Below are 24,970 nucleotides of genomic sequence, written 5' to 3'. Positions count from 1 at the left end.
GGGAGCTGTAGTTGTTGAGGATGCTGAGAGATGCTAAGAGGCTCCTATCTCAGAACTACAGTTCACAGAGTTCCCTGGGAAGAGGAACTGTTAAAGGTGACTGTTTGACCATTCTGGGTCCCATCGATGGGTGACTTCAAGGCCCCTCCTTGAAAGGCTCTTTGTCTTTACACCTGACTTGGACTGGTCAGCCCTTCAAATAGAGGGACAATACCTTTGGGCCAGGGACATGGGGGTGCAGAACCAGGAGTCTCCTGACCTGCGTTCTAATTCTGGATGCTCCCCAATCCAATACGTATGCTCCCAGCACAAGAGCATTCAAGAAGGATCCCTTCCTCCCCCCCACTCATGAAGGAGCTGAGTCAGTCAAAGCAAGCAGAAGCCCACCACAACACGCCAGCACTAAATCTGAACAAGACCTGAACATGCAGTTTCAGATGCTTACATAGAGAATTCCTTAGGAAGACAGTTGCTTACTAATATTAAGTTTCAGGGAAGCTCAGCATAGCCTCCTCCTTTCTGCTGACCTGTGATCAGATGGCAACTATGGGAGGGTTTTGTAAGCAAAAGGTATTTTTAGAACAGGGGTCATTTAGACCAGGGGTGGGAGACCTATTTCAGCCCAAGGGTTGGATTGAAGCACAAGTGGTCAGGACAAAACACACAAATGAAATGAAATGAAATGAAATGAAATGAAATGAAGCATGTTCTTCTACTCTCCCACATCATTGTCACAAACACCTGTACCAACCAACAATTTCAATAAACCAATTTTATTTCTATATCAAATCAATATTATTTCGATCCAGTGCCTACTCTGCCTATTTGGTAACGTGGCACTGGGGCAAACACAGACACACAGGCTAGATCTAGACACATCAAAGCAGAGTTGCAAACTTTGCATGAGAAATCGGGTTAGCAAAAATGGAACTCCACAGCGCCATCTGGTGTCGCAGTGTTTGAATGCATAAACAACGCATATAAAGCGATTATTTCTTTGCCAATGTAGCTGAATCAACACACACACATATGCGTCTCAAAAGCCCAGGGTAAAGAGGTGTATAATATTCAGGATACAATGAAAATGATACAATGAAGGTGCCAGGCACACCTCTTTGACAGGCAATTCCACAACTTAGTGGGCTGCCAACCCCAAACTTCAGAGGGCTCTGGAATGGCCCTGAGGTCTGCCTCTGCTGATCTTAATACCCAAGAGTGTCCATAGGGAAATAGGTTTTTCAAACATACTCACAGTCTCTGGAGTCCTGTGTACAGCTCCATATCTACGGCGTTCAGTGTCTGCAAATTCTTCCAAAATTCTATGTGTCTGTGGAGAGAAAAGAGAAAGACTTTAAAGCTGGACTTAGACCCCCCCATTGACATCAGTGGGACAAATGAGTCATGTCTTAAGACCCATTGAATTCAATGGAAACTACGTTCAACCTAGCCAGGTTCCAACCCAACGAAAACCCGGGTTTTTCTTTAGGAACTACTGTTCTCTCCCACTCCACCCCAGTTATTTGCAAACGTATGCAGATTTAATTGATTGATTAATACTCAGACAATTAATTAACCGGTAGGTTTTTAAAACTGAGCAGCAGCCACAATCAAAGCTAAGCTTCTTGTGGGGATAAGGCAAAGGGATAGACTTCTTTCTTTCTTTTTAAATGTAGTGTTTGTTTGTTCTTTCTTAACCCCTCCTCAATTTACAGCAGAAAAAAATATATTATTTTACTCTTCCTCCTATATGAGTGTTAACAAAAGCCCAGCTAGATCAGGCCTAAGGCCTATTCAGTCCAACATCCTGTTCTCAGAGTGGACAATCAGATGCCTCTGGGAAGCCCACAAGGAGGACAAAGGGAACTTTCTTCAACTCATGCTCAACATCAACTGCTAGCTGGATCAGTGGTCTGGCTTAGCACAAGGCAGTTCTCTGTGTCCTGAATCAGCCTTGCCCATGAGAGTTGTTGCAGTCCATAATAACTTAAGAAGATCCTCTAGGATCAGCATAAAAGCCCTGCTGTATCAGGCCAAACGACCAGGAACTAGTCCAGTATCCTGTTCTCACATGGCCAACCAGAAGCTCACAAACAGAGCCTGAGGGCGACAGTGATCTCCGCACCAGGGATGGATGATTGTGTCATTTTAAGTTTCCCTCGGTTTCTCCCCTCTCCCCTCCCCAATTTTAAATCCAGCTCTGCATTTACAAATTACTTACAGTGGTACCCCGCTAGACGAAAATAATTCGCTCTGCGAATATTTTCGTCTAGCTGTTTTTTTGTCTAGCGAAGCACCAATGTAAACCGCGGTTTTCGCTAGATGAAAAAAAAAAAATCGTCTTGCGAGGCAGCCCCATAGACAAATTCGTCTTGCGGGGCAGCCTTCCGCTAGACGAATGCCTTCGTTTAGCAAGGCATTCGTCTAGCGGGGCACCACTGTATATGGGGGGTTGGGGTTGGGTTTAATTCTTTGAAAGCTTTTCGAAAGAGGCAGTCAAGAAGGTGCAGGGCGAAATCACAGCCAACCACTTCAAGTCTTGGATGAGCAAATTTCGGCAGCAATCTGCGATTCAAAAATTGTGGCACAAAAATTCACCAGCATTTTTGTGTGAATTTCTCCAAATATACACATTTTTTGCATGCAGTTTTGACTGGGATAGATATATTTTGCAACCCATTTCCCCGAATATAATGTGCCTAACCAGCACATTTTTATATACAATTGTTCATAATATGTGATGGTTATTTGGGGGGGGGGGTACACATTGGGTGGAGAACTGGATTGTAAAATTCAGAGCAGTGCTAATTTTGAAAAATAACTCTGTTTTGGTTGACATACTGCTTCAAAAAGTGCAAATTAAAAGGCAAACAAGATTGGATTTCTCCCGCATCCCTGCTCCCCGATGTTGCATCTGGTAACTGGTATTCCGTAGCGTGCCCAGCTTTCATTGTAACCTCCTTTGGCTCCCCAACCTTTTCCCACTAACACATACCTATCTGGAATCATAGTCGGCTGCAGCTCTCACAGCCTACATTTCATGTCCCTCTTTCTTTCTCCATATATCCTGTATGTCATTATTCATATATTTCAAAAACACCTTGCCAGGTCTCCTCAAATTTCTCCAGGTCTCCATTTATTCCCTTCCCACCCCGCTAACCACAAAGGACATTCATTTTGTTAACCATGTTTCCATTCTCAGACTTCAAACGTATTCGGTTTCCAGGGCATAAACAAACAAACAAACAAGCCCCGGGCAAAGCGGAGGGCTCAGGATCCATCAGTCAAGGAGGGCTTACCTGGCAGTGCTGAAGACTAGCAGCAAGCAGGCACACTCTGAGTGGCTGAGGGGCATCGTTTTAATTTCCCACAATGCCCCAGAGTGACATTACATCAGAGGCATTGTGGGAAATCAAAATGGCAGCTAGATTCAGGTGCCTGGCGCTGCTGGAGTGGGGGAGTTAAGCAAGTAGGGTTGCCAGGTGTCCACTATTTGAGTGGACAGTCCACTTTTTCACATTATGTTCACTATTTCCCCCCCCCCCCACAAAATAGTGGACATTTTTTTATTCAAAAGCTTTATAATGAAATGGTATTTTAATACGTGTTAAAATGTTTGTAAGAAAATATATAATTTAATTTAATTTAAACCTCCCCCCCCCCACTTGTCCACTATTTTTTTGGAAGCAGACCTGGTAACCCTATAAGTAAGTGACGGGAGGGGAGTGTACTTGTGGTCCTGGGACAGGAATCAGTGGTGTACTCTACCATATCCTCCAACATACCTCTGCTAAAAATGGGGTCGTCCCCCTGCCCCCGCCTCCTCCTCCTCCTCCTTGGTCAGGGCAGGGAAGTAGTCACCGAATGAAGCAAGCTGGAACCAAGGCTTTCTTAGGAGCATTAATGTGACCTTGATCTTGTTTTCATAAAAACAGGAAGTGGCATAATTTTTTTGGGAGGGGGATGGGAGGCATAGCTCTAAGAAGCGTGTTGGAAAGTTGCATGGCTATTTGGTGGGAAGGCCTCTCATGAAGTTGGGACTCTGTGGCACCATGAGAAGCTGCAATGGCTGATTTTAAATAGCCCCACTGCATCTGAGTGGACCTTGGAGCAAGTATGGAAGGTTTGTCCCCTGCCTGCCTTCAAATGTCAAGTGAAAATCACAAGGCAGCTTTCATTTCAAAGTGCACCCCCAAAACAAAACAAAAATCTTCTGCAAAATCATTAAATATAACAAGATCAAGACATTATAGAATACCAACCAAAACCATCGTTTGGTAGAAAAAGACAACATCACAACAAAGAGATCAACGTTAAAAAAAATATACCGGTACCCAGTGAAATTTTGGTTCCATCTGCACAATAAATTGAAAGCATTATGATGCCACCTCAAACTGTCCTGACTCCCCCCCCCCCAGAACCCTAGGAATTGTAGTTTGTTAAAGGTGCTGAGAGCTGTTAGAAAGCTTGTCACAGAGCTACAGTTACCAGCACCTTTAACAAACTACAGTTCCCAGGATTCTTTGGGGGAAGCGAGGACTCTTAAAGTGACACAGGAGTGCTTAAAATGTATTATGTGAATGTGACCATAGTTAATCCATTCCTGGAAGGGATGCTCAACATTTTGACCAAACAAACCATTATACTGTACTTTGTATAACTGAAACAACCAGGCATCCTGCCCCCAGCCCAAAGGGCGCTATTGCCACTTTGAACTGTCCTGGGTTCCCCCAAATAATTATGAGAGCTGTAGTTTGGGAAAGGTGTTGAGGGTTGTTAGGAGACCCCTTACTCTCACCACAGAGCTGCAGTTCTCAGAGCTCTCTGGGAAGAGGGATTGATTGTTAAACCACTCTGGCAAGCCACCTGTTTGCTAACCTTGGGGTACATTTGTAACTCCCATGCACACACCTCTCTGCAGACTGAAAGAGGAGCTCATGATACCTTGACTGGTGGGTTTTCAACAACAATGTCTGCAAACATTCGCTCTGTGTTTTCAATTCTTCTGTTGGTCAATAAGCGTTTCTGGTAGAGCAGTGTCAGCGGTTTGTTATTTTGAGTGCCCCTTTATTATAGCAATCTCCACGAGCCACGGGCAATGTGACAGGCACGTTATAAAAGAAGGGAAAACTGAAATAGATCTGTCACTTCAGTGCGTCTCGTTATTCTGTGGATATCGGAGCCAGACCGACAGCTTCCGAGGGACTGCAGAGTCACGTTTATCAATACGGCAAGGAGCAACCCAAGCGAGGACTCTCTCTCCCCTCGGGCATCACACAATATTAACAAGCCCAGGACCTGACCCAACAGGGCCCTCGACTAAAGTTGCGTGAAAAATATTTGCTACCATCATCTCATTCCCCAGGGTGTTTTTTTTGTTTTTTTTAAGAGTCAACTACAGTTGAAGACCATCCTAGAGTCTCTAACAGAGAGCTAAAGCAAACATTTCTCATTGTCTAAATGTTTAGAAATGTGCCAGGTTCTAAGTGCAAAACATCTCACTTAAATGACATGGGCCTCACTTCCTCCATCTGTAACATGGGAATGCTACAGGTTAAGATCACACGCTGCCATCTCTCCCCGGCCGACAGCTCAGGCAGTACATTATCTGTAGGGCCATCCTGAGGTGATTGTGGTTGTAGTTCTGTGTAGCGATTAGAGTGTTGGTTCTGGAAGACCAGGGTTCAAACCCTCACTCAACCATGGAGTTCAGTGGGTGACCTTGGGGCAGTCAACACCTCACAGCCTAAACTACCTCTCAGAGTTGTTGTGGGAAGAACCATGTGTACCACCTTGAGCTCCTTGGAGAAAAAGATGGGATATAAATGCAGTTGTTAGAAATCACAGAATGATAGAGTTGGACGGGACCCTAAGAATCATCTAGACCAACCCCTTGCAATGCAGGAATATGCAGCTGCCCCATACGGGGATTGAACCTGCAACCTTGGCGTTAGCAGCACCATGCTCTAACCAACTGAGCTGTTGTTGCTTCGTTGTTGTTGTTGTCTCAGAGTGTGGCACTGGCTAGATCATAAGAGTTTACAGGACTGAGTGAAACTGGGTGATGCTCAGTGAACAGGTGGCTCCCTCTTCTGGCACAGAGATTAAGGCGCTCAGGCTTGGCTGATCTGAAGATCCTTCTGGAGAGCCTGGCACATAAGAGGTGTACAGAAAGCACACAAATGTCCAAAATAAAACCTTAGAGGTGCTTAGAGGTTCTTAAGAGTGCTTAGAGGGCAACGCAGGCCCCCTTTCCCTTCCTCAAGTGTCCTTGTGAGTTGTGCAGGCTGCAAAAACAGAGTGCCGCATTCCAACCGCTAAGTGGCATGCAAACGAGGAGCAACGGAAACGCAGGCGGCACACCCGAGACCGCGCTCTCGCAAGGTAACAAGAAAATTGATTTGTCCTCCAGGCGTATTGCGCCTAGTGATCCATACAGAGGCATTAGTGTTCAATTATCTGATATGTTTAGCATGATAAACAACGAAACCAAAAAGAGAGAGCCAGGACGGCAAGGCAGCTCTGGACCACAAAGGAAAAGGAAGAGACGGAAGGAGGGAGAAGAGTCCATTTCCCAAAGCATCTGCTACATTTCTCTGCTTCTCCATCCTACCCACCCACCCCTTGGCAGCTGTCAAAAGACAGCAAAGCAAGCGCTGCAACCTGGACAGGCAGGTACTTAGGAAGTTGATAGGCTCAACCAGCTCCCTTTGAAGCCCACTTCAGCTGTGTTATTCTACTTACACTCTGCAGTGCGTTAAGGAAGGGCTGCAGTAGAAAATGCAGGGTCTCTCTTCTGGGGCCTAACTTACTGGAGCTGCTGGGGTTCCATTAGGCAGCGCTTCCAGTGGCAAAGCAAGCAACACCCCTCTCCCCCCTCAAAAAAAAAGCCAACAGATATCCATCAAGCAAGCTAATACCTGATGTATGACCTTCTGGTGCAATTCCCATTATTACTACTACTACTACTACTACCCACTGTATGAAATCCTGGAGTCAGTGGGGATAATGCTGAGTGGAACTGGCACTGTTACAAGTTACTTGTACTGAATTTGCAAGAAATACCAAATCGGCCCGAATATAAGCCGCACCCGAATATAAGCCGCACCTGTAAAATTCAAGGGGTCGGGGAGGGAAAAAAGACAATACCTGAAAATAAGCCACTCCCTTAAAATTCTGCAGGCACTCACACCTGTAAATGGCAAGTGTAGAAGAAAATCCTACGGATACCCACACTCCTGGGCTGTTTGCCAGCAGCCTTCTCCCCTTCCCCCTTCTTTTCGGCTGCTTAGGGGAGGCTTGGGAGCCACAGACAGGACGGTTACCATTGCCCCGCACCCCCGACGGCCCTAGTGGTGGTATCCTAGGCTGGAGGAGAGGGCACTCTCTATTCCGGCCTTGGAAGGCAAGGCAGGGCCACGGACCTAGGGCAGCTGTTTCACCAGCAATATCGTAAGGTTGTCAATATAGGCTGCACTTTAACTTTTCACGGTCGGAATTTGGGGGGGTGGGAGTGTAGCTTATATTCGGGTCAATACAGTAAATGTTTTACTTTCTCATTACTTACGCTTTAGAACTCTCTTCCTACAGACACCAGGCAGACACCTTCGCTGTACTCTTTTGGGTGCCTGCTAAAACCAGTTTTGTGCAGGCAAGCCTTTGGAGACACATACAATGTTGGTGCATTTTAATCTGTTTTTTTTTTAGCTTATTGCTGATTTTAATTATTTTTCGAGCATCTTAAATAGTAGTTTTTAATGACAATTTCATTGTTTTAATCCTTTGTAGACAGCATCAAGAAGGTTGGGGTTTTTTTTAACAATCAAGGATTAGCAATGGAGTGATTCCACTGCAAGTCAGTGTAGGCGATATTCAGCTAAGTGGAGCAATGCCAAACTCTCCAAAATTTCACCGATGAAAATAGGGATGTCCTAGTCCATAATAACAGTAATAATAATTTTTATTATTTATACCCCACCCATCTGACTGGGTTTCCCCAGCCACTCTGGACAGCTTCCAACATATGTAAAGAACATAACAAAACATTAAACATTAAAAGAAAAACCTTCCCTATATAGGGCTGCCTTCAGATGTCTTCTAAAGGTTGTATAGTTACTTGTCTCCTTGGCTCGGGGGTCGCATAACTTCATACCCTCCAACATTTCTCCAAGGAAAATAGGGATGTCCTAAGGAAAAGTGGGACATTCTGGGATCAAATCAGAAACCAGGACGGGTTCGGTAAATCCGGGACTGTCCCTGGAAAATACAGGCATTTGGATGGTCTGCAATGGTCTGACTTCCATTACATGGCAGCTTCTATTACATGGATGGGAAAAGACTCTCCCCTCCTTTGATAACACTAGAGTTCAAGGACATCCAATGAAAGTGAATGTTGGAGGATTGAGGACAGACAAGTACTTCTTCACACAGCACATGTGACATGGATGGCGCTGTGGTCTAAACCACTGAGCCTCTTGGGCTTGCCGATCGAAACGTTGGCAGTTCAAATCCCTGTAACAGGGTGAGCTCCCGTTGTTCTGTCCCAGCTTCTTCAAACCTAGCGTTTCAAAATCAAGTAGATAAATAGGTACCACTGTGGTGGGAAGGTAAGCGGCGTTTCTGTGCGCTCTGGTTTCCGTCATGGTGTTCCATTGTACCAGAAGCAGTTCAGTCATGCTGGCGCTGTGGACAAATGCTTGCTCCCTCCATCTGAAAGCGAGATGAGCACCGCAACCCCATAGTCTCCTTTGACTGGACTTAACCGTCCAGGGGTCCTTTACCTTTTTGCCTTTTTTGGTTAAACTTTAGAATTTCCTCCGAGAATAGGTAGTAATGGGCACTAACTTGGATCTCTTTAAAAGAGGATCAGACACATTCATGAAGGATAAGGCTACTGGTTTCTAGCCACAATGGCTATGTTTTGCCTCCACTGCCAGAGGCGACATGCCTTTGAAGAACATTCTATTCAGAACATAGCCTTTTAAATTAAACCTTTACATTTAACAGCATATTCACAAGTAGGAATATAAGAGAGGATTTGCAGCACAACCTTAACCATGTCTACTCAGGAGAAAGTCCTATTGAATTCAATGGGGCTTACTCCCAGCTAAGCAGGACTACAATTGCAGCCTTACTAACATAGATACATTCACGTTGCCAAACTAGAATTTCCAATCTGAACTTTATCTATCTATCTGAAAAGTGCAGTTTCCAAAGATCTCAAATCTGGAGGGAAATGGGAATGTCAATGGAACAGAGGCAGGGAGGGGAGATACCTGCGCTGACATCTGCACAGCAAAAAATCAGTAATTCAACTTGAAACATTTCTCTAAGAGTCACAATGAAACAAGACTCATAAATTCAATAAGAAGAGCCTTGATTCCAGACCATTTTCAATCATCATTTATATAGCACTTTAAATTACACACACACACACACTTTGTGTCTGCCATTCATCTTTGCAACAAGTGCAGGATGTGAAGAGGGCAACTGTTGCTCCCAATTTATATGTGAGGAATTGAAACCGGCAGAGCAACTTAGCCAAGGCGACCCAGTGCGAAAGACACATTGAGAGGGAATCAAGCCCTGACCTCACGGGACCGCATCCAGATCTCTATCCACTGAATCACTTTGGCTGGCTGACATTGGTATGCAATATTCAAAAATCTGACATCTTCATAGATAAGTCTATTGCAAGGACTGGCAACTGGGAGCCAAGTCTGGCTCACGAAGCCCTGTAGCCTGCCCCCATTTGCAAGTTCAGCATAAAACAACCTTCACTCCTGCCTGGCTATTTTACCCTAACTGACAATGGCAGGGCTGAGCCATATTAATTTTAATGAGGGGTGACTTTCCCTCAGCTTAATTTGAAATCAGTTCAATATTTATGAGCTCTCTCGTTGAGCGTTCAGGAAAAATAAAATAGTTTGTTTTCCTAGAGGTCTCTCCCAGCTCACAGTAGTGCTGTGCCAAAAAAAAAAAAAAATCTTCCCTTGCATTTATTTCCCCCAAAACATTCTCTATAAATTAATGAGAAAATAAGTTGCATTCAGAAATTATCAGAAGGGAGATAATTTTTTGGAGAAATTATCAAAGGTGGGGTGCAGGGGTTTCTATGCAATTACCTTTCTTTTGAGGTGACTGAGCGGCCCCTGCCATTGCCCTTGCATTTTACAAATCTTCTCACCAGTGGCCTGCATACTGCATACTGGGTGCCTGTGTTTCAATTAAAACTCAAGGCTAGACATAGGCCCTATCTGCACTGTATATTTAAGGCTGCTACTATAGCAGTCATGGCTTCACCGAAAGAATCATGGGAACTGTAGTTTCTTAAGGTTGTTGAGAGTTGTTCAGAGGTTCCTATTCCCCACACACAGAGCTACATTTCCTAGAGTTCCCTGGTAAGTGGGATTGAATGCTGAACCACTCTAAGAACCGCAGCTCTGGAAGGGGAGTATGGGTCTCCTAACAACTCTCAGCAGTCTTAACACAATACAGCTCCCACAATCCTTTGGTGCATTAAATATATGGTGCAGATGGAGCCATAACGAGGCTCACTTCTCCAATGGAGCTTTTTCAGATCAGGAAACAAAGGCAGCCAGGGAGGCTACAGTATGCTGGATAAATGTTTACCAGAAATAAAAGTATGTGCACAACAGTAGAGGAAGCTCAAAATCCTGTTGGGGCTAACCTTTGAAAGAAATGCTCCCATGCCCCAAGAATAAGGCTGAGAGAGAGAGAAAAAATTAGATGCCTCTTTTGCAGATGATTGAAACTGTTAAGGAAGTAGAAAGTGTTTTTGTACAATGCCAGTTTGTAGTGCTTCCCCATTCACACTAATGGTGTTCTGTATTTCAATGTTGTAAAATATTTTTTTGATTTCACTTATCATACACCCAGCCAGCCAGAAAAGAGAGCCATTGGTGAATTCAACCAACACGCCTTCCCAATGAAACACACCCAGGAATAAGACTGTTTTAAACCTCAGCGGGGTACAGCAGAGAAAGAAAACACTGACATGTCATTTTATGCAAGAGAATTGACCCAGGCAGAGAAGATACTCACCTACATGTGAATGGTGGAGGTGTCAGTTTGACACAGAAGGCCAATGGTATAAGCAATGGCTCTAGTCACCAACACAGGGTCCGAACTGCCGGACTGGCATTGAGGAGCATGAAATTCCTAGCGTAGATTCCCACCCCTCAAATCCTCATATTCTTTATATCTATATACCACCATCGGCAATGCACAGATTGCAAGATGAGTGGTGATAAAGTTCTAGACTATAGGCTTGGTGCTTGGATCTTGGCTTGTGCTTTGGGGAAGCAAACTGGCCCAAAACAAATCAAATGCCTCTGTTGAGTTCCAGACACTAGTTCTATCCAGGCATTGTCCTTCTTACACAATGGGGGAGTATGCTGGCTCATTCCACCCCCTTCATCATGTCTCTGTCCCCAGCAACACCTTCATCCACATGTTACAGGATGACCACCTGTGAAGGTCCATGAACTATGCCTATACAGGTTTAGAAACATAAACAATAAGGGTTTGAAAACTATTGGGGGGGGGGGACCTCCAGAAATGTAAGGGGCTCTGCTGCAGATGATTCAACCTCACACTACCAGTGCACAAGGACTCAGTGGAAGGGGAGGGGCCAGCCAGTATAACCCTGCTCTAATCCAATCACATGGAAGAGCTGGACACTCTTGAGGGAGCAAATCCAAGGAACTCTCCAAGGTGCTGAAATTCCACCTATAGATCAGGTGCAGGGAAGCTTTTCTTTCTTGCCAAATGGCCAGATTTTTATTTCCTCCACTTCTGGTGAGCCAAAGTGGGCAGGTGGATGGGACCTCACACCTGATGTTCACCAGCCATTACTATGACATCAGGTGATGCTTCTCTTTGAAACCTCAGTTCTAGGTACGTACTTCAAAGCAAGTGGGCTGCAGGCCTTGAAAACAACTGTTTGTTAACAACTTCCCATGAGGCTGTTTATAAAGGGTTTCTCCTTTGGATCTCATTGGTTTGAAGTCATGAGGGGGGGGGCTGTTTCAAAGCCCTTTGTACACAGCTCCAAAGCTCCTGTTCTTTGGATCCAGCAAGGTGAGCTTCCACCTTCTGTGGTTTGAAGAGGAAATATGGGGGGAACATGTATTGCTAAATCCAAATAACAACTGGAAGCTTTAAACCACTCCCTTACCTGCCCCACTCCTGATGTCATGCATGTGGGTGGGTGTTGTGGGCCAAATGGAGATACCTACAGGACATTTCTGCCCCACAGAGTCCCATTTGTGGCCAGGGCAAAACAACAACAGCCCCCTCCCCTGAACTTCTATTCTGCAAACATGCTTAAACTGCAAAACCTGTTTCTGCTTACAGTGGATTGTAATGCACTATCCCTATGGCTACTGCAATAGTTTATTTGCTGGTCATTCATCAATCACATGATCGAAAGGCGGAACCTGCTAAAACTTACTAAACCAAACAGAATATAGAAGGTAAGCATATGAGCAGGTAAATTTAAATTGCACTGAAACTGCAGAGCAGCCTACTAATAAAACTCCCAAGGTGCACATTGATCCTTTCCAAAGGTTTGGGTAAATAACTGTGTTTTAGCTGGTGCTGTAAAGCAAAATGAGTCAGCACCAGCCGTATCTAAGAAGGGAAGGAAACCCAAAGAAGGGTGCCACAACAGAGGAGGTCCTATCAGCTGTTACTGCATAATAGATCTCCCCTGAAAGGTGGAATACCGAGAAGGGCCTGGCAATTCACACTATTTGCCACACACAGGGTTGCACTGGGACCCAGAATTAATTTAGATGACAATGAGCATCACACAAGCAAAGGTTGGAGAAAGCAGAATCTGCTGCAGAGTTGATGCTCTGCAGTATCTAAGATTGTGAGATGAGAAGCTCAGCCATGATCTCATTGAAAGGGCTTAGGAAAGCTACAGTGAGCATCAGCCTCTCCAACTGCAATGCAGAGATAATAAAGCTGACCTACCTTATAGGGCTGTGGTTGCAATGACTTAATAGCATATCAGTGCTACCTATTCTTTAAGAATTCTCTCTCTCTCTCTCTCTCTCTCTCTCTCTCTCTCCCTCCCTCCCTCCCTCCATCTCTCTCTCTTTCTCTCTCTCTCATTTTTGTATCTTGAATTTCAAAGTGAACATCTTGATCCTTGCAAAAAAAAAATCCACTGGGAAAATAAATTGAAGTTATGCTAATGGAACTTTTAAAAAACAAAAATCCATTCTTGCCCCCCACCTGGGTGAAATGAAACCTTTTTTCCTTTTTGTTTAGTGCATGCTGTCTTAACAGTTCCAGCAAGAACTCTGAAATACCAGGAACACCAAAACAGGCTTCTCTTAAAAATTCAACTAAGTTAATTATATTAATGGTGACATGATAATTACACGGTGTCAAAAGGGCCAGAAGCAATGAGTCTCAGAGAGGTCACTTTGTCTGCTAGTGAAATGGTCTCATTTGTTATTTTATGTTTCTTTCTGTAGAGAGAGAGAAAATGCCTCCAGCTTAATAGTTCCTAAGTGAGGGTAATGAAGATCTGAACTACTGGCATCAGGACCAGGGCAAGGGTAAAAGCCACTGGTAGAGGGGAGATGTGGGTGGGCAATAACCCTTTTCCTGCCTGAAGGGTTAATCACCCTCCTCTTGCCCAAAGCTTCGCCTGTGCAAAACTGCATCTTCTAGTTCCCAGTTTCTACAGGGAAAACAGCCTTGCACAGGCAAGACTAGAGACATCAGAAGCTGCCTTGGGACACCTAGCTCAGTAATAATAATGAACCTGCAGCCCTCCAGATGCTGTTGGATGCCAATTCCCCTTAGCCCCAGTTAGCATGGCCAACAGTCAAGGATGGTGGAAGTTAGTCTTCACTATCTGACAACAGCTCTTCGTTGTTTTGTTTTGCACAAAACGCCATTGAAGCAGCATACAAGATAACAACAGAATAAAGCACAAAAACCCACACTCTAAACAAAAAGGAAGATCATTTGAACCAAATAAGAACATCTTTCCACGCTCTAAGTACAACGTCTGCTGATGTACAACTGACATTCTGTAAATGATTGGGTTATACCTCAGAGAAAGCCTTAAACAAAAACTTCTTTGGTAAGCACTTGAACATCAGGTACCCAGCTAATTTCAGCTGGTAATTGATTCCAGAGAGCTTCAGTTACAACACTAAAAACCTAGTTTCTGGAACAAGGTAAGAGAGTCTCTGGGGCAAATGGTATTCTCAGCAGTGCCCTGCCTGAAGTTACTGGTAGGAATGTAAAAATGTATATATATTTTTATTTAAAAATAACATTAAACAATACAAACGACAAATACTGAGTATTGGTCACCAGATACAAAGTGAAATATAGTCATGATATTCATAGGGCAGGGGGAAATCAGCAGCATGTTATGTTAAATAAGCAATCCAAAAAGATGTATGAGTTACAGGGAAACTATTTTCCTCCGGGTGACAGTTAATAAAAGAAATAAACATAAACAAATCAGCATCAAAAGTATCTACAGCGTTGTGCAAGTTTATCAGTCAAAGTCAAGTACCATACCCTGTCATATCGCTTGCGGGAAATACATCTGTTTAGAAGACATCATTTTCTGTCCTGCCCTGTATTTGTCATATGCAGCACTGTTTCCGGCTGCAGTTCACCTTCTTCCCAAAATTGTGTAATGCATCTCATTGTCTGCCGTGGCAAAAATTACATAACTTGCATAATTTATGTAATTAATTACATAAATTAATTACATAAATTGCATTGCCATTACATTATTCCAGCCTATTCATTTCAATGTAAAGGAATACATAATACAAAGAGGTGTGGGATGTAGTCAATTACATATTGTTTGCAGACAGAAAACAACAGCAGCAGCGATTAGCAATCATATGCACTGGGCTGATATTTCCGTTGCAAGCATGGGATTAAAAAGCAAACATTGGCAATTTGCACTCTGGTAATTCTGCTAAGGACCCTCCCCCAATTCTCTTGCCTTAATTCCTCCTTGGTACTTGGAGTTTGGAATTAGCAGCACCTAAGTGCCAAGTGGAACCAAATTCTTAAAACTTCTCTGCTCTCCTGTTTGCTTTTCATTTCAGAATAAAATGTGGCCCTGAGCAAAAATTTTATTGATAAGAAATGCACTGGAAAAACCAAAGCCGTGCTTGATTTATAACAGAGAACACAACAACTTTATAATATGAACATGGGATATCCAGAAACTATAAAACATTGCAGCTGCAAATTCTGCAAATAAAAAAAATATTATTTTGATACTATACTACACTGAAATGTTTAAATGTTTCTTTGATTGTCCTTGAATCTTCCTGCCACACCCTTTGAGAACCACTGGTGTAGAGAGAAACCTGCATAATGCAGTTTGCTGAACCTTTCAGTTCCTTTCTCTCATTTATCTCCCCTTGTTATGCTCATAAAACAATGCCCCCCATCACACAAAAACAAGCAATTTTTGATATAATTGTATAACTTATTGAATCAACATACTTTCTGTACAAGGGGTTTACAAACATGGAGGAGCACATCAAGAAAACTACAGAGAAGTCAATTTAAAGAGTGGCAGAAAACAATATCTAGATTTATATGGCAAGGCAAAAAGCCCAGAATAAAATCCAAGATCTTGACAGACAGGAAAGAAAGAGGGGGCTTTGCACTGCCTGATCTTAAGATCTATTATGAATCGGCATGCCTAGTATGGATAAGAGAGTGGCTTAAGTTAGAAAATGCAGAATTATTAGACCTAGAAGGATTTTTGAACAGATACGGGTGGCATGCGTACCTGTGGTACGATAAGGACAAAGTACATAAAGGTTTCTTAAACCACTCAATAAGAAAGTCGTTGTTTTTAGTCTGGACCAAATATAAAGAATGGTTCGAGAGGAAAACCCCGGGATGGCTGTCACCCCAAGAAGCACTTAAGAAAACTACAGAGAAAATAATACTGTTACAATTGCACATCCAATCCTATAATGGCTCTTTTTGCACAGTAATTTATTATTTTTAAATATATATATAATAATTTTATTGGTTTTTCCAGATATTTTCCATCAAAACATCCATCTTGTATACAAAATATAAAATCATTAGGCTTTTTCAGCCTAAGACTTCCCTCCTCCTTGACTAATCGTTTTCCAAATTAATCTCTAATATGCATTTTATTCTGCACAGTGATTTGATGCACATGTGCATTGATAAGTTTGGAGCGAGGCAAGGAAGAAACAAATGAATGAAAAGAACTGACATTGTGGGGGAAACTGCACATTCTCCTGTTCCAAAATTAATTTTAGGACCCTTCTAGCTTAAGATGCAATTTATGAGGGTGGGATCCAGGAAATAATTAATAGTCAGGGAAATGCTCTTATGCCTATGTTCTGCCATAATACTAAAAGTCAGGAACATCTAATAAACCTGAATGTTGGAAGAAGATTCAGGACGGAGACAAGAAGATACATCTTCACAAAACATATTTAATCAGTTAAATTTGCTACCACATGACGTAGTGATGGCTACTAAATTGGATGGCTTTAGAAGAAGATTACAGTGGTATCTCAGGTTACAGACACTTCAGGTTATGGACTCCGCTAACCCAGAAATAACGTTTCAGGTTAAGAACTTTGCTTCAGGATAAGAACAGAAATCGTGCTCTGGCGGCGCAGCTGCAGCGGGAGGTCCCATTAGCTAAAGTGGTGCTTCAGGTTAAGAACAGTTTTTCAAGGTGACTCTTGTGTATAAATGGAACATTAACATCTTATTGGAAATGATCTAAGGAATATATATTCAGGCAATTGGACCTGTGTGTTAAAAAAATGGTTAAGACAAAGAAGTAAAGAGTACAAATGGAAGTCAGATTCGTTAATTTGTTTACTTGTTCATGAATGTTTAAAGTTTAATGTATGCTTACTCCCATCTCCCCCCCCCCACACACCCTACCTACCCTCTCCTCCTTTCCCTATATTTCCCTAATCCTCCTTTTTTATTTGTTTCTATGTTAATTTGTGTTAAGATATGTTAAGTTATGTAATGTTTTGTTAATTAATGCTATGTTATGTTAACAAGTGTTAGGTTAGGTTAGGTTGTCAGTATATGTCGTGTATTGTTACTCTGTTATCTTGTGTTGTGTTATGTTATGTCTATTACGTTTTGTCACCAGATTTGTTAATTAAAAAAAGAAAAAAGAACAGTTTCAGGTTAAGAACGGACCTCCGGAACAAATTAAGTACGTAACCAGAGGTACCACTGTATACACATCCATGGAGGAAAAGGTCCGTCAATGGCTACCAGTACATGCCATAATGTCTATGTTCTACATCCACTATCGCAGGCAATGTGCTGGGAATCACAAAGGGGAAGAGTGCTATTGCACTCAGGTTCTGCTTTTGGGTTTCCCAGGAGCATCTGGTTGGGCACTGCGAGAAAAAGATGCTGGACTAGATGGGCCATTGGCCTGATCTAGCAGGGCTCTTGTGTTCTTAAAGAGGAATGGGGCATAAATCCAAACCAATATCTTTTGGCTCTGCATAAATCCATAAGAACTAGTTCAGTTTTGTTGACTTTATCAATGAGAAGCTAATTCACACTTCTTGAACCAATACTCAGACCTTTGACATTCACACTTCCCCAATTTTCCAAGCAAACAATATGTATTAAAGTGCATATATTAAGGGAAATTGTGCATTTAAAATGTGTATGTTAATGAAATAAACTTGCAATAATTTATTATATTGAGCGAGGTGGCTTACAACAAATGTGTATATTAATCAAAGCTGCATTCAAAATGTGTGTATTAGGAGAAATTCACAGAAAATTTCGTAATAACGTTAATGAGTTATTTTATTATTTTAAAAACTGCAAATCCTTCTGAAATGTGGAGTATAGAATTTAAGACTGGGGGGAAATGCAAAACAGACAAAAACTGAAATTGAGAGATTTATCCATCCCTACTTGCCAGGTCCATACCTAAGCCCAAACTCAGGATGGTTGATTTTCAAAACGAGCCCCTGCAGTCCAAAATTTGTTACATCCGTCTGCACCTAAACTGTGGTTGCAAAACACCGGGATGCATTTCTCATCTAACACAACCTTCCTGCAACTGTTAACAACCTCAGCACTGCTGGATCAAAAGGTGAAGAAAAGCACTGAGTCACACATACATGCCTTTTCACAACACGACAGAGTTTACACTGGGCTTCTCCTCCTCGTCCCCCGCACCAAATGCTATAAACCTGGACACATCGTTGACAGCTGAAAAGATTGTTTTACACAGGCTAATGTGGCCCAGATGTTCCCCGTCTCTGCTGAGCAGGTTTCCCTTTCAATTTTCAAATACATTTGCCTGGGAGAGAGAGTCAGGAATCAGAGGTTTGTTCAGCTCAGGGACTGGGGATCAAAGGCAACGACTGTGACAAAGAATAAATGAGAAAGGCCTGGCATGTTCCTTCCTACTGGAATGACAACAAACCCAAGCTTATCCCCAACCTGCTGCTCTGTATTGGTGATGATGCCTTTCTGAAACACTACCTTGCTGCGAAGCACCATGGCAAACCCCTCTGCATGCCAGTAAGGAATCTGTGGTAAGTACAGAGCAAATGTTGGACAGATGGATGCTCAGGGAGAAGTGAGGGAGGAAGGGGAGACCCACTTAGTGAGCCAAGTCAGTCAAATCAATGGTGGCAATCAATGGGGTGCCCTTGCATCCATTGATTGTATTAGGGAAAATTGATTTTTCCCCTTTTTCTTTTAGAGGAGATTCTGGTAGTGCTGGAGTCCAAAGGTTAAGGTATTTGGTTGCTCAGGTCTACCCTAGATCCAACAGGGACCCCTTTGAAGACCTGGTCTTCTACTTGGATCCATATTCCCTTTACAACCAATACTTCCCCTCCTTATTGTCCGAGGGAGCTTAGAAACTGTGGTAGTTCTAGGGATGTATTTCCTATGGCTCCCAGCATCTGTGGGCACGGCATTTCCCAGAGATTTTTGGTACTACATCCTGTGGTTCCCAGTGATACTGTAACAACTTCCATTAGTTCTTCTGGCTACTAAGAAGTTAGGGGAAAGGAAGGATACCTCATAGGGCAGGGGTGGGGATTTTTTGTTGGCTCCATGATTAGGATTGGCAATGTGGGGCAAAGTTGACAAGTGGGTGGGGCCACCCACCTGTTAATTACCTGACATCACAATGATGTCAGATACAAGTTGCTGCTATAAAATGAAGGTCCTCTGCCCCATTTTAGCAGGGAATTCCATGTAAATCCCAGCTGGGAACAGGCAAGTGCAGCCAAATCAATTAACCCCACACTCCCAGTCAGCAAACAATGCCATGAGTGATGTCAGTTGATCAATCAGGTGGGTGTGGTTTGGGGAAATGGAATTTGGAAGCCCCCCTGGTGGGACACGACTGGCCCATGGGCCAGAGGATTCCTCCTCTGTTATACGGTGTAAGGCCTGCTCAGCACAGAGCTCAGATTCAGACCCTGAATTGTTTTATTGCCGAGGGTTTTGTTTTTGTTTTTAACAAATCTTCAGGAAAGTATTTAGCAAAATTATCCAGTTCCTTTGAATTATTTCTGATGCAGACTTGAATGGGCAGCCGGGGGCGGGGGGGGGGGGGAGATGACATAGACAACCACTCATCATTACTTTCTGAGAAGCCATAAATAATTTGTGGCTGGACTTTATGGAATTATATATTTTAGTAACTACAGGCACGAAGAACTGAATACCTTCAATATGGGAAGTCATAAAATTCAGTAACTGAAATTGAAAAAGAAGCTGCTGTGTCATAAAGAGTTTTGAGGGGCTATGCTTTCCCTCCAGTAATAGGGCATTGGAGGATCAAATATTTGCCTTTCCACATACCCTGTTCTGTACCCAACTGATGAACAGAAATAGATTAGGAAAGCTTCTGCATTTAGAGGATAAATTAAGGTTGCCAAAAAAAATTTTTTTAAAAAAGAACCACCACCACACACAAATGAATCTAGCCTGGTAATTATCAGCATAACCATAGGGTGTAATTGTGATTTGTCAAGGTAACGATCATAAAAAACATAGCATTTGTGACACAGTTCGCTCTGTACTTGCAAATCTTCACCTCTTTCCAGATTTGGAGAGCCTGCTCAGGAAGCAATTAGGGAGAGGAATTGTAGCACAGAGAGCAGGAGATGGAATGAGATACCAATTCAAACTTGCAGATACGTCACAGATATCAGTAATTTCCACCAAGGCAATGGAAACCATATGTGGGGCAGAGGGAATCCAAGGGACTGAGTAGACATTCCTGAAATTTGCACACAAATATGGAATGGGAGCTCTTGCTACAAGACGACGAGCCACATAGAGCAGGGAAAGGAACCTCATGAGAACAGAGGAAGGTGCCTTCTGCAAAGTCAGGTCAACAGTCCATCAAGCCCAGTATTGTCTGCACTGACTGGCAGCAGCCTTCCAGGGTTTCAGACAGGGACTCTCTCCCAGCCCTACCTGGAGAAGCTGTGCATTGAACCTGGGCTACTGAGCTAGATGTTCTGTTGACCTGAAATGGCATAAAGTAGCTAACTTGGTTCCTAAGAGAGGAGATGATTTACAGTGAGAAGTGAGCATCGGCAGTGTCCAATCTCCTTCTTTCCTAAGCTTTTACCTCCACTACACAGAGTGGATATCTCTCCCTTGATGCAGCAAACGGGGTGCACTTCTTTGCCATTCTCTTTACATACCCAACTTCATTGCTGCTGCTGCTGCTGCTGCTGCACTCAGCTCAGTGGGTGGTGAGCTTTCACCCGGATCGTTGGCAAAGTGATCCCTTGCAGCCGAAAGCGACAGTTTCTCTGCTGTTGCTTACAAGAACTTTCTCAGCTGTGCTTCGACAGCATATGCTCTGGATTAGAGGCAATTACCATAAACCTGTTCATGTTTCATTAGGCTGGAAACCCTGAATCTGGCATGTGTGCTAACGTCTTCCTAGGTTACACAAAGGAGGCGGGGAACTAGCCTCTGACAAATCAACACTCAGACATGCAAGCTGCCTGCTTGGGAGAGAGGGGGGCGGGTTCTGACATCTCTTTAGCAGAAGCCAGTATTGGCTGGAATAGTGACAAGTCCTGCTTAACTGACTGGCTGTTGTATTGAGTTTAAAACTCCCAATTCTGCCAGTCTTTCAATGGCCACTTGCCAGGATGGCTACCATTGAAAGCTAGTTGCTGGGAAACACAAATGGGTGCTGGCTGTGGTGCTCAGGTCCTGCTTGTAGGCTTCCCATAAGCCTCTAGTTGGCTACTGTGGAAACAGGATGTTCCCACTTTTGACTGAAAATAAGAATGGTAATTCTAATATTTGTACCCCCGTCCATCCAGCTGGGTTGACCCAGTCATTCTGGATGGCTTCCAGCATATACAGGACCTAATAAAACACCAAACATTAAAAAGTACAGGGCTGCCTTCAGGTGACTTCTCAAGATTGTGTGGTTAGTTACTCATCTCCTTGACATCTGGTGGGGGGTTGTTCCACAGGGCGGGCACCACTACCGAGAAGGCCCTCTGCCTGGTTGCCTTTAACCTCACTTCTTGAAGTGAGGGAACCGCCAGAAGGCCCTTAGAGCTGGATCTCACTGTATGGCCTGGGTGATGGTGGTGGAGATACTCCTTCAGGTATACATGGACAAGGCTGTTTAGGGCTTTAAAGGTCAGCACCAACCAAAGGTGTTCTACTAACTGGGAGTCAGTTCCAAGGTCTTGTGCTGTGAAACCAATGACTAATGCACCTTTTGCAAGAGTGGGCATTTAATTACAAACAGCACAGGTTGGAAATGGAAGAATCATTAAGTAAGAAGGAAATAAGTATAAGGATGATTAGGATTTATTTGTTGTATTTTTGATGTCTTAGTTTTTTGTTGCTTAGTTTTTTGTTGTTTAGTTTTATTTTTTTGGATTTGTAGTGTTTGTATTTTGTATTTTAGTTTTTTGTCTTTTTTCTTTGTTATTTTTGAAATATAATAAATTCTTTATAAAAAAAAAAGGAAATGGAAGAATCAGGGACACCCGCAAGCTCAAGCTCAATCACTTTATTTCAGCTTTAAGCTCATATTAAGCATCACAGCATCATTCCCTTCTCCCCACCCACCCCCCATGGCAGTGACAGCCTCCTGACCACACCCATGTTCTCTTCTTGCCAGCAAAATCTCCAGCTACTCTCTGTGACCCAATTCAACTGACTTCCTCTTTCCCTCTCTTGGCCCACACATTCCTGGGACACAAAACCCATCTCCGGCAGATGCGTGTGACCTGCATTCAAAGCAAGAACTAGTATAAGAAGCATTCCCTCTGTTTTCAATTTCAGGTGTTGAGTGTTATCGCTGATGTAGCAAAAATGGCATAACCCCTCCTCACGAGCCAGGTTTGCTTCTGAGTAATGAGCCCTGCCTCTCATTTCAAATAATAGGTTGACCTATTTGCTCATGAGGAGTTGTGCAGATGTTTCTCACAGCTGTGAGCGTTGCAGCAGCAGAATGTTCCAAGAGGAGGCGAGGAGGCTTGAAAACAGGGAATACTTACCCTGGTGACAATGTTCTACCCTCCATTGTCAGAGGCAGTATGGCGCTGAATACCAGTTGCTGGAAATCTCAAGTGGGGAGAGAGCTGTTGTGCTCAGGTCCTGTTTGTGGGCTTCCCATTGCAGTCCAATGGATAGCTCAGCTGGTTGGAGTGTGGTGCTGATAATGCCAAGGTTGCAGGTTTGATCCCCGTATGGGGCAGCTGCATATTCCTGCATTGCTGGGAGTTGAACTAGATAATCCTCAGGGTCCCTTCCAACTCTACAATTCTATGTTTCTATAATTCCCATTGGGGCATCTGGCCTGATCCAGCAGGCTCTTCTTATGTGCTAGCATAAGAGCATAGGAAGCTGTCTTAATATGAGTCAGGGCCATTGGTCCATCCATCTCAGTATTGTCTACCATGACCCTGGCCTCATCCTCTAAGGTGCCAAGATGCTAAAGAGGAAATACCGGTAGCTGGGCTCCTACAAGTTACACCTGCTGAAAACAGGTTGTAGTCTCATGCATTTGGAGGTCACAAACAGCCAGCGGGGAAAGGGACTGTGTTCCTACATCTGTCCCAGGCTTAACAGGAGAGGATATGGATTGAACTTGGGGGGGAGGGGGCTTTTTGCATGCATCTCATGTGTTCCAACATGGAGCTACAACTCTTCTGCCCAGTTTATAAAGCTGTGCCTTCTCCTCCACTTCCCTCCAGTCTCAGGGAGGGCTTTATTTAGGAACTGGTGCCACAGTGACAGTCATGCGCCTGTTCATTGGTCTGATTTTTTTTAATCTGCATAGCAGTGCATAGGAACATAGGGATCTGCCTCATACTGAGTCAGAACATTGGTCCATCTACCTCAGCATTGCCTGCTAGGACTGAGCGACATATCAATATAACCAGTTTGTATTCCGCATTGTGGTAACTGTTTCATAATATCTGACCTGGCAATATATCATGGATCACAATGTTTGTGTGTGCTATGTAAACAATTGTGATGTGGGGAAAAGCGTGAAGCTGGACATCACTTCTCTCATGAGTCCCGCCGCCCCCTTTCCCCCATTGCTCTGTTCTCTAAAATAACAGTTTTAACAAAATGTTAAATGTAAGTGAAAATATATCAGTTTTAGACTCCTAAGTAGTAGCAGTTGCCAGGACATCACCCCATTTACCTCTACATAGTTTCATTGTTATTTCAGACATCACGATATATCGGTGTATCACAATGTTTAGCTGACGATATATCGTGCTGTTGAAAACCAGATTTCGGCCAGCCCTATTGTCCACAATGACTAGCAGTGACTCTCCAAGGTTTCATTCAGAGGACATTCCCAGTGCTACCTGCATATGTAATTGCAGGATTGAACATGGGACCTTCTGGCATGCAAAGGAAATCCTCTACCACTTAAGTTTGGCCCTTCTCCATGTGCAGCAGTGTTGTCAAAGGGAACTAAGGGCCTTTGTAACAGCCAGGATGCTGTAGTGGTTAGTGTCAGACTAGGACCTGGAAGACTGGGGTTCAAATCCCCAGTTGGCCACAAAGCTCACTGGGTGACCTTGGGCGTCACCACCTCCCAGCCTAACCTGCCTTACAAGGTTGCTGTAGGGATTATACAATCATAGAACTGTAGATTGGATAGTGACCCAAAGGGCCATATATGTAGGAGATGGGAGAGCCATCTATGCCACTTTGGAGTATGAATGCAATAAATAAATACGTAAGCAGAACAAAATATTTGTTCTGCTTATGTATTTACACTGTATACATGGGAGAACAAAATTGGTTGTGTTTTCTTCCCTGTGCAAGCTTCCACCGCCCGCTCCCTCCTACTTAAACTGCAAAACACAGAGACCAAGTTGATGGTCTCCCCTCCCACTTCCTTCTACACCTCTGACCTATATATAAAAACTGTGAAGAAAGAAAGCCTCCCCAACTCCCATTTGCAATCTGCATCTCCGAGCGCCAGAGAATGTTAATGACGATGGCAGACTCTACACCCTCTTCGCAGGTTTCACTCTCCCGTTCCATCTCTCCATCTTCCTGTGTTTCCATGAGCTGCCTTCCCACAACTCAGAGCTATTTTAACCTTCCTTTACCTATGTCCTCAGTCACGTACACACACACACACACACACACACACACACACACACAAACCCACTAAATGTGACAATGCCCGTTGTCATGTCAATGCTGGAATTGGAGAGATGATGGTGATCTTTCTCAGCCTTCTTTCCTGCTCCCACAGAACATATGCGGGGGGGGGGGGGGCTCCAATATTGTTCATACACTTTTCTGCTCGCTTTGACTTCTTCAGGGTTTTATAAAGTGTGACCAACTGGGCCAAGATGCCAGGTTGGGGATGGAGGGATGCCAGTCTCTCCCCTCCCCACCACAGCTCAGACCT

At 43.6% G+C, this 24,970-nt stretch overlaps 1 protein-coding gene across 3 annotated transcripts in view; it reads right to left on the bottom strand.

Annotated features, from left to right (window-relative positions):
* Positions 1-24,970, bottom strand: part of NTRK3 (neurotrophic receptor tyrosine kinase 3) — a 387,266-nt gene that overhangs the window by 284,180 nt on the left and 78,116 nt on the right. For all 3 annotated transcript variants that reach the window (XM_033167046.1, XM_033167047.1, XM_033167048.1), the window contains exon 2: positions 1,253-1,327. In XM_033167046.1, coding sequence (XP_033022937.1) covers positions 1,253-1,327 — 75 coding nt within the window. The remainder of the gene's footprint in view (positions 1-1,252; positions 1,328-24,970) is intronic.

This window comes from Lacerta agilis, chromosome 13 (assembly GCF_009819535.1).
Source record: "Lacerta agilis isolate rLacAgi1 chromosome 13, rLacAgi1.pri, whole genome shotgun sequence".
In the NCBI taxonomy this organism is placed as follows: Eukaryota; Metazoa; Chordata; class Lepidosauria; order Squamata; family Lacertidae; genus Lacerta; species Lacerta agilis.
This window is presented reverse-complemented; position numbering and strand designations above follow the sequence as displayed.